General features: G+C 44.1%; 1 protein-coding gene across 4 annotated transcripts in view; it reads right to left on the bottom strand.

Moving 5' to 3' along the window:
- Nucleotides 1-6452: 6452 nt before the first annotated feature.
- Nucleotides 6453-16035, bottom strand: part of ADCY8 (adenylate cyclase 8) — a 588267-nt gene continuing 578684 nt past the window's right edge. For all 4 annotated transcript variants that reach the window (XM_033933219.1, XM_033933220.1, XM_033933217.1 and 1 more), the window contains one exon: nucleotides 6453-7016. In XM_033933219.1, the coding sequence (XP_033789110.1) occupies nucleotides 6529-7016 (488 nt within the window). In that variant the 3' untranslated portion in view covers nucleotides 6453-6528. The remainder of the gene's footprint in view (nucleotides 7017-16035) is intronic.

The raw sequence follows: 16035 nt of genomic DNA, 5'->3' as shown, positions 1-16035 counted from the left end.
AGCATGCCTCTTCCTCACAGAAACATGGCTAACCTCAGACGCCGACCCCAGAATAACAGAAGTGTGTCCACAGGGCTACAAAATACAAGTAGTTTGCAGAGCCAAAAAACGAGGAGGACTAGCCGTCCAAGCCAAAAACACTCTAAATATAGCCCTACAGGACAAAGCCTCCACCCCACACATGAATCTACTCGCATGCCAACTATCGAGCCCTACACTCAAGGGAACCTTAACAAGCCTACTTTGCTACATAGCATCAGGAAAATGGAACATAGCAAAATCAGAATTTGAAGAATTTATTCTCAGAAATTCCCTCACATTAACATACAACCTAATCCTGGGCGATCTTAACCTGTACCTAGAAGACGAATCTTCCATTCAAAGAGAAAACCTCCTTGCATTCCTCAAAACCCTTTCCTACAGAATCCTGGACCCACAAACCAGACACGAAAAGGGCCACCAACTCTACACAGCTGCCTTCATGTCCAAAATATCCACCACACAAGAAATACACACCACAAACGGAACATGGTCTCACACTCTCTGGTCAGACCACTACAGGTACACCTTCAAAATCAACTGGACACAGGGCAAAACCAAACAAAATAGCCAAAGCTTAACATACGAAATGCACAAAAAGTTTGACCCACTTAAATTCTGGAACAAAGATCCAAGATGGCAACCCCAAGGATTTCCTAAACCACTGGTGCACTCTAAGCACAGCCACCCTTGAAGACATGACACAGCCAAAAATAAAAACCAGAATCTACAGACGCTCAGACAAATGGTTTGAGAACAAACTACTACAACTCAAATGACAATGCAGACATCTTGAAAGAGAATAGAGAAAAGACATCCAAGAACACACAAAAACAACCTGGAGAATACTGAACAAACAATACAAACAAAAGCTAAAAAAAAGAAAATCATACTACACCAGTCAAATAGGCACAGAAATCCAAGACACCAAAAAACCTTTCATACTACTAAAGGAACTCACAGACACCAAACCCTTCCTAGCCACCAAAACCACCCCTCCCCTCACAGCAAACCAACTGGCTGAATTCTTTAGAAACAAAATCTCAACAGCCAGAAACACTCACCGGGACCCCAAGCCATCTTGATAAAATCTCACTACCACCCATAGAAAAAGAGGCCTACGCAGCAGACGGAAACTGGTCAGACTTCCCAAACTTACAATGGCACGACCTAGAAAGACTCTATAATAAATACAAAAATGTATCTTGCGACCTCAACCACTGCCCCCCATATCTGTTAAAAGCAGCCAGCACTAAATTCCGCACCCACCTCATGTGGTGGATTCAGTTACATGCTAACAGAGGGCCAATTTCCACAAGACCTATCCGAAATCATCATAACCCCTATCCTGAAAGACCCAAAGGGAGCTACAGATCAGCCATCCAATTACAGACCTATAGCCTCCATACTGCTTTACGTCAAGCTAATGGAAGGCCTCGTAGCAAAACTTCCCACCAAATACTTAGGAAACCACAACATACTCCACCCCTTACAATCAGGCTTCAGAGGCAACTACAGCATAGAAACACTACTAGCCTCCCTCCTAGACATAGCCAAACAATACCTATGTAAAAGCAAAAAAATGCTACTCATACAACTCGATCTCAAAGCGGCATTTGACCTAGTAGATCACAACATTCTACTACAAACACTTGAGGCAATAGGAATCATAGGTAAAGTCTACAATTGATTTGAAGGATTCCTCCACTCAAGAAAATACAGTTAAAGCAAACAAGGAACAGTCAGAATCCTGCGGAGTCCCTCAAGGCTCCCCACTATTTCCAACACTCATCAACCTTTACATAGCCACACTTGGCACACGCTTAGACGAAATAGGCATAACTTCATACAGCTATGCAGATGACATCACCATCCTCCTGCCTTTTGACCAAACCAACCCAAACACAACGAAAAAACTACACACTGTACTAGAAACTTTCAAAATGGATGAAAGACCACAAATTAAAGCTGAATCAAGAAAAAAAACCAACAATTTCTTACTTCTAGAAAAAAAACAAAACCCCAACCATAATAAACCTAGAAATAGACTCCATCACATACCCCATGCAACCCTACCTAAAACTGCTGGGAATAATGATAGACAGAGGCTGCACCATGCAACTTCAAATCAGCAAAACGATCCAGAAGGCATTCGCAACCATGCGCAACCTAAGGCAAATCTGAAAATACTTCAACAATGAACAATTCAAACCCTTGGTACAAGCGCTAATCCTAGGACTCCTGGACTAATGTAACATCCTATACCTGTCATGCCCAACCAACATGCTAAAACAATTACAAACAGTTCAAAATACAGCTCTTAGACTGATTTACTCGCTGAAAAAAATATGACCACATCACCACCGCTTTCTGAGATTCACACTGGTTCCCAGTACAAGCACGCATACAATACAAATTCTACTGCACCCTATTCAAAGCCCTAAATGGAAACAGACCAAGCTATCTGAGCAACCACCTAATCAGGAAAAACACATCCAGACCAAGGAGAACTCATGCACATTTCACCCATCCCCAATCAAAGGTATACAAAGCATAAAAAATATATGTCGGACTATTAGCCACCAGAGCAGCAAAACTAGACCTCCACCTCTCCAATCTGTTGACTATGACGCCCAACTACAAAACATTCAGGAAAGAACTTAAATCTTTTCTATTCAAGAAATTTGTCAAATGATCTAACTAAACCTGATCGACCCTTCAAAGATCCCGATGCATTCTACATCTATTAACCATGCATTCTCCCTGGAAATGCCCAGGCCAACTCTTGTTATAAACCGCCTAGAACTGAAAGGTATTGGTAGGATAGAAGACAATAATGTAATGTAATACACCCCAACAGTGATCTGAAGATCCTGATAAATACAAAGTATATGAATAATACATTTATTTATATAGGATTAACACACATATTCTCAAAGGGTTTCACTGATGGAAGTTTGGATGATTTTTGACTTGTTTTAACTTTGAGTATAATGTGAATGTGTAGAACTAAAGGATATGAATTGAAGAGGGGAGGGAGACAGGCATGGAGAAGAGAGAGGGAGAAATGTTAGACATAGGTGGAGGGCAGGGAGAGATGGTGTATGGGGAGAGAAAAAAATTTGACATTGTAATGGAGGGGAGGAAGGGAGAGATGCTGCATGGAGGGGGACAGAGAGGTTTGACCCAGGCAGGGAGAGAAAGAGAGAGAGAGACAAGAGATGGTAGATAGTGGGAAAGAAATGTTGGCTATAGCAGTGGAAGGGAAGGTCCAGAGATGGAAAATGGATGGCGAGAATGGAGAAAGAAGAAAACATCAAATCCCTGGTGAGTGAGTTAACAGACAAACAGAAACTAGAGCCTAGGACGAACACGATTTGAATAATAAAACGACCAGACAACATAACGTAGAAAAAATAATTTTATTTTCTATTTTGTGATTACAATATGTCAGATTTGAACTGTGTATTCTGCCAGAGCAGGTGTTAAACAGCAAGCATGAGCTAGGACCTAATAGAGAGAGGAAAAGTCCTTTTTGTTTCTTTATTTTATTTACACCACAGCGCCAGCATCACTGTGAATGTTAAACTGAAACCCATTCTGGCCTCTCTTGGTAGAAAGTGATATAAAACTAATTAGCTAAGGGGTCCTTTTACTAAGGTGTGCTAGCTGATTTAGCCGTGCGATAAATACTAATGCGCCCATTATATCCTATGGACGCGTTAGCGTTTAGTGAGTGCTGAAACAGCTAGCGCGCCTTAATAAAGGGACCCCTAACTAACTAACTAGTTGAAGTGGGGGTGTTGAAAGGATTGTCCAGAATGCTGTTGAGTTTTTCTGGATTTAGAACCAGGTGGTTAAGTGAAACCCAGGAGGAGTCAGTCTGGTTCAGACAAGATTGGACTCCAGAAAGACGCACGTGGAAAGGGCTCTGTGATGAAATCTGCAAAATATCATCAGCGCTGGTCTAAAATTTGATGGAAGTAGATTGGATTTGAGATGCCGGGCAGTGGCGTGGCGAGGGTGAGCGGTGCCCAGGGCGGTGGCACCCCTCCCCCGCCCTCTTCTCCTTCCCACCCCCATACCATTTTCCCAGGCATGAGCGACATCACACACTTGCCGCCTGCGTCGTGCAAGCTATCCCTCTGCCGTCATTTCTTAGGCGCGGGACTGGGAGATGATGTCAGAGAGAGGCGACAGCATTGCGGGCAGCAAGTTCATAATGTTGATTGCAAAGGGAAAATGAAAGAGGTGCGAGGGAAAGAAAGGGGCGCATACGTGCGGCAGAGGGTATCGGGAAGCAGGTGGAGGGGGGCAGAGAGGACAGGTTTCAGCGGTGGACCGCCCCCTACCCCCCCTTACTATGCCACTGATGCCAGGAAGCCCTGTGGAACACCACAGATGAGAGAGTGGCAGGAAGAACATGATTACAGGAGAAAGACCCCCAAAATAATGTTCACTTAAGTATGCGGTAAACCATTTTAGAACAATGCCAGAGACACCCCCTAGAAGCTAATTACCGTAAAAGAAGAGAGTGAAATAAGAAGAGTGAAATAGCCCTTGTTCAATATCCCTCGTTCAATTGTGAAAAAAAATTTTCACCAAATTTTTTTTCACAACACAATTTATTTCACAATAAGTGCTAAGTTCATGTGCTAAGCTGCGCCGAACAGTGTACACTTTTCCCTTCGTATTCGCTGTTTCAGCAATCGCGGTTTCGATTATTTGCGGTTTTTAGGTTGCTGTCTCCTCCCCTCCCCCCATTACGTCAGCTTGCATAGAGAAATCACAGATTCCAAGTGTTTACACAGAAAATCGCTGATTCCCAGCACTTTCTTCACCATGTCTTCATGAGTCACTCTCCTTCAGGAACAGGCCGGGTCTCCCACCATGTTATTCGTGGTTTCACCATATTCACGATGGCTTTTAATAGAAAACAGCGAATAACATATGAAAAAGTTATTCGCGGGTTTGTTAATCCCCTATCACAGCGAATACGGAGGGAGAAGTGTACTTCTTAGTATACCTCTGATGGTCCGTAGATATAAAGTCTTTATCTAGATATGCACATATGATCTAATTGGGATATTTGAAGAAATATATTAACGTAGGTGCTTTGAACAATCATCTGTGACTTTAGTGCACCATAATAATAAAACCCACTGTTCTAAATTATTGGCATGCTGTGTAGTATTGTGTTCCAAAATTGCAACATATAAAACTGCCTATATGTGATTAGTATGGTGACATATTGTAACTGCTCTGCTTGCAATACCAGTATGTCAGGTGTGGTTCTGGCCGCCTTGATGGGCAGATTGGACGGATTGTCATTTACTACTCTGGGTCCCTTTTACAAAGCCACAGTAGCGATGCTACCATGCAATGGCGTAGTAAGGGGGGGGGGCAAGGGGGGCGGTCCACCCTGGGCGCCATATTGGTGGGGGTGCTGGCACCCTCCCGCCTCTTCCCATTCCTCCCCATCCACGCACGCACCTCCCTTCCCCCCCGTACCTCTAGTGGAAGCTGTCATTTGTGGCAGTCAACGACGTGCTCTTCGCGACCCTGTCGGCTCTTCCGCTGATGTCACTACTAGGCGCCGCGCATAAGAAGTGATGTCAGAGGAGGAGCCGACAGGGTCGCGGGGAGCACGTTGTTGACCGCCACGAGCAACGTCGTCAACTAGAGGCAAGGGGGAAGGGAAGGGAGGCGCCTGCGGCAGGCGGGATGGGGGAAAAAGCGAGGGGGGGCGGAGACAGGGGCAGGGGAGGGGCGCCTCTTACCTTCGCTATGCCACTGCTACCGTGGTAAATGCACCAAAGCCCATTCTATTCCTAAAGGCTTCAGTGCATTTGCCGCAGCAGCATCGCTACTGCGGCTTTGTTCAAGGGGCCTTACGAGCTTTAGTGATCACACATACACTTTGCTTAGAAGGGATGTGAGAAGAGGTGGGCTAAGAGGCACGAAAGGGTGAGGAGTGGGACGGCAGTGGCAGGAGGATGCGGGACTAGGGCCATCTTTTACTAACCGATTAGCGTGCGCTAAACGCTAATGTGTGTGGGTTAGTCTATGGACACGTTAGCATTTAGCGCGCACTAGTCGGTTAGCGCACCTTAGTAAAAGAGGGGGTAGGAGAAGGTAAGGACTCAAATATTATAACCTTTAGCATACAAGGATTGCTTGGACGCTCTATGGCCAATATGGTCACTTGAACTTTGCACTACCCATATAGAAACACACATACTAGTGGGTCACCAAACAGGAAGCAAGCAATATGGCCCAGCAAGATCCAGTTCCAGGATGCGCCAGGCATGAGGTATCTTAAGACTGGCTCCCAATGTCTATCGTACATTTCACTTACAGTTCAGAGTGTAGAAACCGGGAGCACAAAAAAAAATTATCATACTAATTGTAAAAAAATTATACCCTTTTTTATTTATGTATTTATATATAAAAGAAATACAAAAAAAATGAACACACAGAAAATGTTTATTATGGCAATTCAGTTTTGTCAGTGCCCTCTGCCTGGGTCACTGCCTCAGATCCACTAGAAGTTAGTAAAGTCCGTCTGTTATAATGTCCCTTCATGATACCCGAGTTGTTGTTCTCATTCAGAATTTGTTTCTGTTTTTGCCTGTTAAGGGACTGTACGAGTCCTAGTACAACAGCTGCTAACGAATACTGTCCAGTTAGTTTTCTTGGCTGTAATATTAAAGGATTTGGCTGTACTCTTCCTAGAAGGAAATAGGTTTTGATTTTTCCTTCTTGCTCACTGATACCCTTGACGTAAATCTCTCCTCGGTACTCAAAGGCAAATCCTTGATCCTTCAGGATAAGATACGTTTCTTCAGGCACTTGTATTCTGCCACTAACACCAGTGCTGTCCATTCGACTTGCCAAGTTAACAGTTTTGCCCCAGATATCATACTGGGGTTTCTTAGCACCAATAACTCCTGCTACAACTGAGCCATGACTAATACCTGAAACAAAGGAAAGGAAAAATGATATCAAATTGCCTGAAAAAAAACATAGATTCAAATATTCAAAACATTGCACTGCAGAATGAGGCTTGGAATGCCCAGATGGCAGCTAGAACATCAGACTGAGGCTTGGAACACACATCGATGAAAACCACTGAAAACAAACCCCATGGGAGGCTGTTGGGGTTGGAAGAAAACAGAGGGCTATGAGCAAGTAAAATAATAGCATTGACATGAGATTAATTGTGGGTAGGGTTAACAGACGTCCGGGGAAACCCAGACATATCCTTTTTTTAGAGGACTGTCCAGGTGCTCAGAGGGATGTCCAAAACCTGGCAGTTTGTCTGAGTTTTGGAAGCCCCATCTGGAGGCCCTGTGCACATACAAGGACGTTGATGTGTATGATGTCATATGCAGATGCATATGCACGTGATATCATCACGTTGGGGTCTGCGCATGCGCAGGGGCCCTCCAGACGCGGCCCTGAACTTAGGGTTATCAGATTTTCCAAATGGAAAATCCGGACCCCCTAGACCTGCCCCGTTATGCCCTGGTACCACCCCCACCCCCAATCCCACCCTAGTCCCGCTCCCCGCTGCCTACTCTTGTTGGGCAGAAGGCGCGGATGCCCTCCTGCCTGATGACGATTTGTTAGAAGCTTTTCAAAACCTAGACAAAGTGCCGGGTTTTGAAATTGATCTGGACCCCCGGACATGTCCTCAAAAGGAGGAAAGATCCAGGGAAATCTGGATGTCTGATAACCCTACCCAAACTCAGGGATGGAAACCAGAGGTTCCTAGGGGGCGGGGTTAGGGCGGAGATGGAGGCAGAACAGGGCTGGGCTTGGGATGGAGCGGGGCAGGGCCAGTTGCCCTCTTTTCTTTCAAAGAGGAAATCTGGCAATCCTAATTATGGGGATGGGCTGGATCTTAGCAGGTCCAGGTTAGATTCCAGTGGGGATGGTTGAAATTGACTACTACTGTAGTGTCACTGGACATGCGCAGTGTTGTATACATTATATGCAGGTACGTTCTCTGTTCCTAGCGGGCTCACAATCTAAGGGCCCCTTTTTATCAAGCTGCACTAGAGGTTTTTAGTGTGAGCCAGCGTTTATAGATAGAATCCTTATTCCATATGATCACCCTAGAATCCTAAGGTCTGCATCTCAACATACTCTTAGGCCCTCTTTTACAAAGACTTGCTAAGTGTTTTAGCGCGGATTTAGCGTGTGCTAAATCAACGCGTGGGCTAACCGCTAACACGTCCATAGGATAACATGCACGCTTTAGTGTTTAGTGCGCGCTAAAAAGCTTAGCACACCTTTGTAAAAGACGGGTTAATGTGCCTTCACTAAAAATAATTGGCACTCGTCGCACATATATCTTCTCGGTAACGGCACCTTCAATTTGGAACTCACTTCCTTTGTACATAAGAGCAGAACAGAGTTTGGATAAATTTAAGAGTAGTTTAAAATGCTTACGATTGATTTATCCTATGCCTTTTATTTTATTTTTTATTCCTAAAACTATACTTTTCCCCATCTTATCCTTATGTTTTATTATTTTAAGAATTGTAATTTTTCCCTTCTATCCTTTTGTTGTTACCCTCTTCCCCCCCCCCCCAAGTTAGTTTGTTCTGTATGGTATATGTTTATTTTTCGATGTTTATTTCAACTTTAGATTTTATTGTACAGCGCTTTGAAATTTTATATTAAACGTTTAATCAAATTTTAATAAACTATAAGCACTGACCTCGCCGGTCCATGTTAAAAACCTCTAGAGCAGCTTGATCAAGGTGTATTAAAATTTGATATTCCGCCTTATCTGAATTCAAAGCAGATTTACGGAATTAAAATAACAATATTTACAACAATTAATAATAAAAACGGGGGGAAAACCAAAACCAAAAACTAAGGGCTCCTTTTACAAAGGTGCGCTAGCGTTTTTAGCGCACGCATCGGACTAGTGTGTGCTACCTGAAAAACTACCGCCTGCTCAAGAGGAGGCGGTAGCGGCTAGCGCGCGCTATTCCGCGCATTAAGGCCCTAACGCACCTTTGTAAAAGGAGCCCTAAGGTGCGCTGGTGGTTTTAGCGCACGCGCAACAATACCACATGCGCTAAACGCTAACACCTCCATAGAGCTTGCGTTAGTATTGTTAAAAACGCTAGCGCACCTTAGTAAAAGGAGCCCTAACTCGACGAATGTAAAGGCAAAAGACGTATGCAGAATATAAAAACATGGACTAACTGGAACGAGAGGAAAAAGGGGAAAAGAACTACAATATTTAGATAGTAAAGAACAAATAGGGGTCATACAAGAAGGAGGGAAACAAGAAAGGGCGGCCTGAAGGCCGGATCTAATGAAGTCTTAACATGTCCTTAGTCAAGGTTCAGAAGCGTCCTTAAAAAGGAATGTTTTTAAGTTGGATTTAAAAATATCTAGAGACGTAGCCTCTCTTAATTGATTTGGTGCCGAATTCCAGAGAGAGGGAGCAGCAATGGAGAGTATCGTAGTTCTCATGGTATTAATGTGCCGCAAGGATGGGATGGAGAGCAAGTTTTGATTAGAAGATCGGAGCGAACGCTGCGTGGAATGAGGGATTAGGAGATTCTTGATAAATTCTGGCTGACCTACAACTATGGTATTATATATTAACAGCATTATTTTATAAGTGATTTGATGTTCAATGGGTGGCCAGTGTGTGTTATACAGAAGAGGAGTGACATGATCATATTTTCTTGCATTATTAATAATTTTTATAGTGGAGTTTTGTACAATTTGTACACGCTTTATTTCTTGATAAGGGGGGGGGGGAATTAAGTTGTTTTTGTACCTGGGACAATGGAAGGTTAACCCCCTGTGTTACTAATGTGCGCTAACTGATTAGCGCATGCTAATCAAATTAGCGTGTGCTAGACTCTAACATGTCCATGGACTAACATGCACGCGTTAGCGTTTAGCGCGTGCTAAATCGATTAGCGTGCGTTAATCGGTTAGTGCACCTTAGCAAAACAGGGCCTAAGTGACTTTCCTAGGGTCGCAAGGAGCTGCACTGGGAACGGAACTCGGTTCCCCAGGATTGCACTCCACTGACCATTAGGCTACTCCTTCTATTCCTATGCAACTTTCTAGAGCAGGGATCTCAAAGTCCCTCCTTGAGAGCCGCAATCCAGTCGGGTTTTCAGGATTTCCCCAATGAATATGCATGAGATCTATGTGCATGCACGGCTTTTGATGCATATTCATTGGGGAAATCCTGAAAACCCGACTGGATTGCAGCCCTCAAGGAGGGACTTTGAGATCCTTGCTCTAGAGCAAACTTGGGAAAAAGTGTGCCCTCTTCCACATGGTGCGCCATACAAAATAAGCGCTAAGCGCTAATCGATAATTAGCTCTCCAAGTGTTTTATGCCGGGATCTGCACCCAGTTATGGGAGCGAGGATTTACACCAACTGAAACCTGGTATAAATCCTCACGGCCTAAATTAAGTGCTGACCTACTATATTCTATAACACTGCACACAAATTCTAAGAATGCCCCTGATCTGTCCCATGGTCACGCTCTCCTTTCAGATTTGGCAATACAGTGGTATCTTGGTTTACGAGCATAATTCGTTCCAGAAGCATGCTCGTAAACCAAAATACTCGTATATCAAAGCGAGTTTCCCCATAGGAAATAAAGGAAACTCGCTTTGTTACGTTCCCACCCCCCGAGGCCAGCGGCACTGCTCTATCCCCCCCACGAGAACCGGCATTGCTCCCCCCGAAGGTCCCCCTGCGATCCGGCACCCTCCCCACCGCGATCCAGCACCCCTCTGATTCGGCAACCCCCCCCTCCCCGCCACAATCTGAAGTCCCCCAGACCCACCCATTGCTTACTGTCATCTGGGCCTCGGCACCGGCACTGGCATGTCCTGTGTGTTGGTGCCGGTGCCCGAAGATGGGCCTCCTCTTCTTGCTGGGCCTTGAGCTTAACTATTCTCTGAGTGAAAAAAATATTTCTCCTACTGGTTTTAAAAGTATCTCCCTGTAACTTCATCGAGTGTTCCTAGTCTTATAATTTTTAATGCAGTAAAAAATCAATCCATTTGTACCTGCTCTATACCACTCAGGATTTTTGTAGACTTCAATCATATCTCCACTTAGCTGCCTCTTTTCCAAGCTGAAGAGCCCTAACCTCTTTAGTCTTTCTTCTTATGAGAGGCGTTCCATCCCCTTAATCATCTTGGTTGCTCTTCTTTGAACCTTTTCTAGTTCTGCTATATCTTTTTTGTGATTAGGCAACCAGAATTGAGTGCAATACTCAAGGTGATGTGATACCATGGAGCAATAGAGAGGCATTATGATATTAATTGTCTTGCTTACCATCCTTTTTCTAAGAATTCCTAGCATCTTGTTTGCTTTTCTGGCCACCACTGCCTCATTAGGACCATAGGACCTATCTTGTCGAGATCTTTATATCATGTTCAAATGGCCTCACAGGCCCAAGAATATTAGCTTTCTGTGAAACATGTGAACGCTCTTCCGGAGTCTGTTAAATGGGAAAACACCTTCCAGGGATTCATGACAAAGTTGGACAAGTTCTTGCTAAACTGGAATGTACGCAGGTGAGGCTGGACTCATTTAGAGCATTGGTCTTTGACTTGGGGGCCGCTGCGTGAGCGGACTGCTGGGCACGATGGACCACTGGTCTGACCCAGCAGCGGCAATTCTTATGTTCTCAAAGGCAAGTTTCTCTGGATTTACGTATAAGGCAAATTGCAAAGAACAGTCATGATGCCCTTTTCTTTATGCGTGTTATGCGTACTAAAGTCTGATTCATTTGTTCTGTGTGTACAGAATTAATAATATCTAGTGGTTGCTAATAGCATGCAGTATCTGTTGAAACTGCCATTTAAAGAACAGTCATGAATAGTTCTAGAAGGAAACTTGCAGACATTGAAAACATTCCATTCTGGCATGCCACATTATCTTCACATAGTCCCCAATTGCACTGCTCGTGCCCTCAGATCAACGATTCACACTGTTTGTCTGTTCCTGCACTTCATTTGACTAAGCTCAGCTCCACCTATCACTCAGCATTTTTTCTGTTGTCCCTTTTTTTGTGGTACCAAGCCTCGAAGAACAGTAGAGCAAACAACAAGAAGAGGCACTGGAGATGTCAGATCCAACATTGTGACAAGTTGGATCTGACATCTCCAGTGCCTCTTGTTGTTTGTCCCTATTTTGTGGAATTCCCTTCTGTTAGAGGTCCGTACTGAATCCTTGTATTCAAAGTTCCAGGCATCGCTTAAGGCTCGTCTCTTTTCAGAAGCCTTCTCTGGAGAACCCTGGGATGTTGGAGCACATTTTTTCCCCCAGTAATTGTTATGCTAGTCTATTTTTATTGTAGTTCTCATTTCTGTTTTTAATTGTTGTAAACTGCTCTGATGGTCATTAAAGAGTGGACTCATTCATTTCATGTCCTGCAAACAGGCACTTCCCAAAGGCCAGCACTAGAACAGTTCTGAATGAAAACTCATCCCCTTCCCTCAATGCCCTGATCATGCAATTTGATATGAGCTCCGCCAATGATCTAGTAGACCATGCGAAAATGCTACAATGCCTAGACACTATTGGCATCAGGGGTGAAGTGCTAAACTGGTTTCATGGCTTCCTTCTATCCCGCACCTATCAGGTACGTTTCAATAATGATCTCTCCAACACCTGGAGCAACCCATCCGGTGTACCGCAAGGGTCTCCGCTATCCCCATTGCTTTTCAATATCTACATGACCTCACTGAGCATACAATTAACACAGCTGGGGATAAAATTATTCAGTTACGCTGATGACTTTACGATCATCATCCCATTTGCCAACTCCATCTCGGAAACCATTCCCAAAGCATCAGAAGCCATAAACTTGATGGAGCACTGGATGACAGACTTCAAGCTCAAGCTCAATACTGAGAAGACAAAATTTTTCGTTGCTTCACCACACACGCATGACACCAAAACACCACTAGGCATCAACAAACTTAACTACCCTATATAGCCCACCATTAAGATACTGGGTGTAACTCTTGACCAATGCCTAACCATGAAAGACCAGGTGGACTCCTTAATCAAAAAGGTTTTTTTCACCCTCTGGAAGCTTAAATCCATTAAATCATATTTTGATAACTCTGCATTCAGAATCCTGGTACAATCACTCGTACTGAATCAACTTGACTACTGTAACATCGCCTATTTAGCAATCTCCCAAAAAAATATGCGACGCTTACAATTAATGCAAAACGCTGCGGTCAGACTTATCTTCGGTCTAAAGAAATTTGATCACGTGACGCCATACTACAAACAACTACACTGGCTGCTGTTGGAAGCTCATGTAAAGTTTAAGTTTGCCCGCCTCTGCTTTAAAGTTCTTTACGGTCTAGCCCCTAAATACATAACTGACCTCTTCTCCTTCTCAGCCAACAGACACAAGAGAAGCTCCCACTTGCACTTCGTTTCTCCCCTAGTTAGAGGTTGCAAACTAAAAAAACACCATGAACACCTTCTCTCACATCAAGCAGCTTTATGGGGCAAAGATCTAGAACAACTGCTCTCGCCCACCACTTACGAGGTATTCCTGAAGTATCTAGACAGTTGACCCGTTACTCTCCTTCCCCTCTACAACGGTTCTCTCGCCCTATCCCCCTCTTGTTTTCCCATCCCTTAAATTCTCTCAACTTGTACTTCATTATTCTTTTGTAAACCGCATAGAACTTAACGGTACTGCGGTATATAAACTGTTATTATTATTCCCTTTTTATAAAACCGCAATACTGTTTTTTAGCGCAGGCCGGCACGCTGAATGCTTTGTGCTGCTCCCGACACTCATAGAGTTCCTATGAGCGTTGGTAGCAGCGCAGAGCATTCGGCATGCCAGCCTGTGCTAAAAACCACTATCACTGTTTTGTAAAAGGGGAGGGGGTGAGTTTTCATTCAGAACTGTTCTAGTGCTGGCCTTTGGGAAGTGCCTTTTTGCAGGACATGGTAATTAGAAATGGGCCCATCTGAAGTTTGTGATCAATAGATGAAGATATATCGACTCATAGACTGTTGATTAATCATCTGTCTTGTCTATTTGTGTATATCCAAGTGTCCCAACCTGTCAACACTATTGTATCTCATTTTGTTGAAATTTTAAAAATATTCTTGTGTCAATATATAAATCTCACGGATAATGTATTTTTTAAAATACAAAAATGAAAAAAAACATATATATATATATTTAGCACTGTTATATGTTTAGTGTGGCAAGCATGTCTCTCATGAGGCTGATCAGGAAGAATCAGCCTTAAGACACAGTTCCCAGCAGCTGCCTAAGACACCCCAAGTGTGAAGGGAAGAAGCAGGAACTAGTTCTCAAGCTTAAAAGATCCTATTTTCCCCAGGAGGACTGGGAGAGAAGAGCTCATCAGCAGGAATCCTCGTAGTACGGGGATGGGAAATGGGACATGGTACCTACAGGAAGGGTAGCCTTCGAACCAATGAAGAGAGCAGGTGACACAGCAGATTGCCCGGAAACCAGGGAAGAGAGTGTGTCCAACAAATTTACCCAGAAAGACCAGCAGTATTTGCTAGAAGAACATACTGTAGGAGGGAGACAAAGCAGCCACCTGCTGATTTAACCAGGTCTGGTCCAACCATTAGGCAAGACTAGATAGTTGTCTAGAGGAGCAATTTTTTTTTTTTAAAGGTGGGAGTAAACAGCAGTTGTGTCAAAGCAAAACAATACATCCAAACAGCCACAAAACTCAAAGACCCATCAGTGTGTGCTTTTACTTACAAAAGGGGGGGAGGGGGACAATATTCAAATAGATCTAAAAAGGTCGGATCATCTGTGAATAGGCAGCAACAATTTTCAAGTAGCCCATTGACTTGGGTAAATGACTTTTGGAAACTGCCCTCAATATTTCGTGTGAGCATTGCACACATACAATAAAAATTAATATTCTGAGGAATGAAGTCATTGTCATAGGGGAAGGGGCAGTAAGACAGATTAGAGGCTAAAATTTAATTGAGGATGGCTTTAAGCTGAAAGTTCACGAATAAATTGGAGAATGTTATCATGCCACTGTACCGGGCCATGGTACGCCCTCATCTGGAGTACTGCATCCAGCACTGGTTGCCGTACATGAAGAAAGCCACGATACTACTCGAAAGGGTCCAGAGAAGAGCGACTAAAATTGTTAAGGGGCTGGAGGAGTTGCCGTACAGTGAGAGATTGGAGAAACTGGGCCTCTTCTCCCTTGAAAAGAGGAGACTGGGGATTCAAGATGGCGATTCGTACCTGTGACTGGTGAGACGCTGTGGGAACTATCGTTGTTCATTTTTTTGTGAACAGATCCTTTTCCCTCGTTGCGATGCCGAAGAGAAGGGGTAAGAGCACCGCTGCAGTCTCGCGGCGCCCTGAACACCCCCCTCTCGCTACCATTGAGCATTTTCTACAGCGCCTTCAGAGGGAGCCCGCAGCGTCGGGGAGTCGCCCGCTGGATCCTGCGGTGTGGAGTGACGCCGAACCGGAAGTCCCAGGGCTGGATACTACTCTGAGCCCCGACCAGAGGAATCCACCTCCCCCACCGCTGAGTGCGAGCTCCCCACGCGAATGGAGTGGGTTAGAAGTAGCAGCACTCCCTGACCGAGAGGCTGTAACACCTGGGAGCCAGCAAGGAGAAGTCTCTATGGCTTTTTTAAGCCCAGAGATAGTTCCAGCGGATAGGAGATCTGAGGGAGGAGAAAACCCGGATCGGCAGACAGAAGGCAGTCAAGGTGAGCCTTCCTTAACTTTACATGAGACTTTCTTTAAACATGAAAAACCAGCTGAAGTGATGACTCTTGACTCAATATGGGATCTGGTTTCAAAACTGGGAGACTCACTAACTAAACAGATTAAAGAAGGAGAAAAGAACATAAAAATTCAAAAACAAACAATAGAGGAAAATAAACAGGAAATTTCCAACATTAAAGAAAAAGTAGGAGAAATTGAAAAAGA

The sequence above is a fragment of the Geotrypetes seraphini genome, chromosome 2 (assembly GCF_902459505.1).
Source record: "Geotrypetes seraphini chromosome 2, aGeoSer1.1, whole genome shotgun sequence".
Lineage (NCBI taxonomy): Eukaryota > Metazoa > Chordata > Amphibia > Gymnophiona > Dermophiidae > Geotrypetes > Geotrypetes seraphini.
This window is presented reverse-complemented; position numbering and strand designations above follow the sequence as displayed.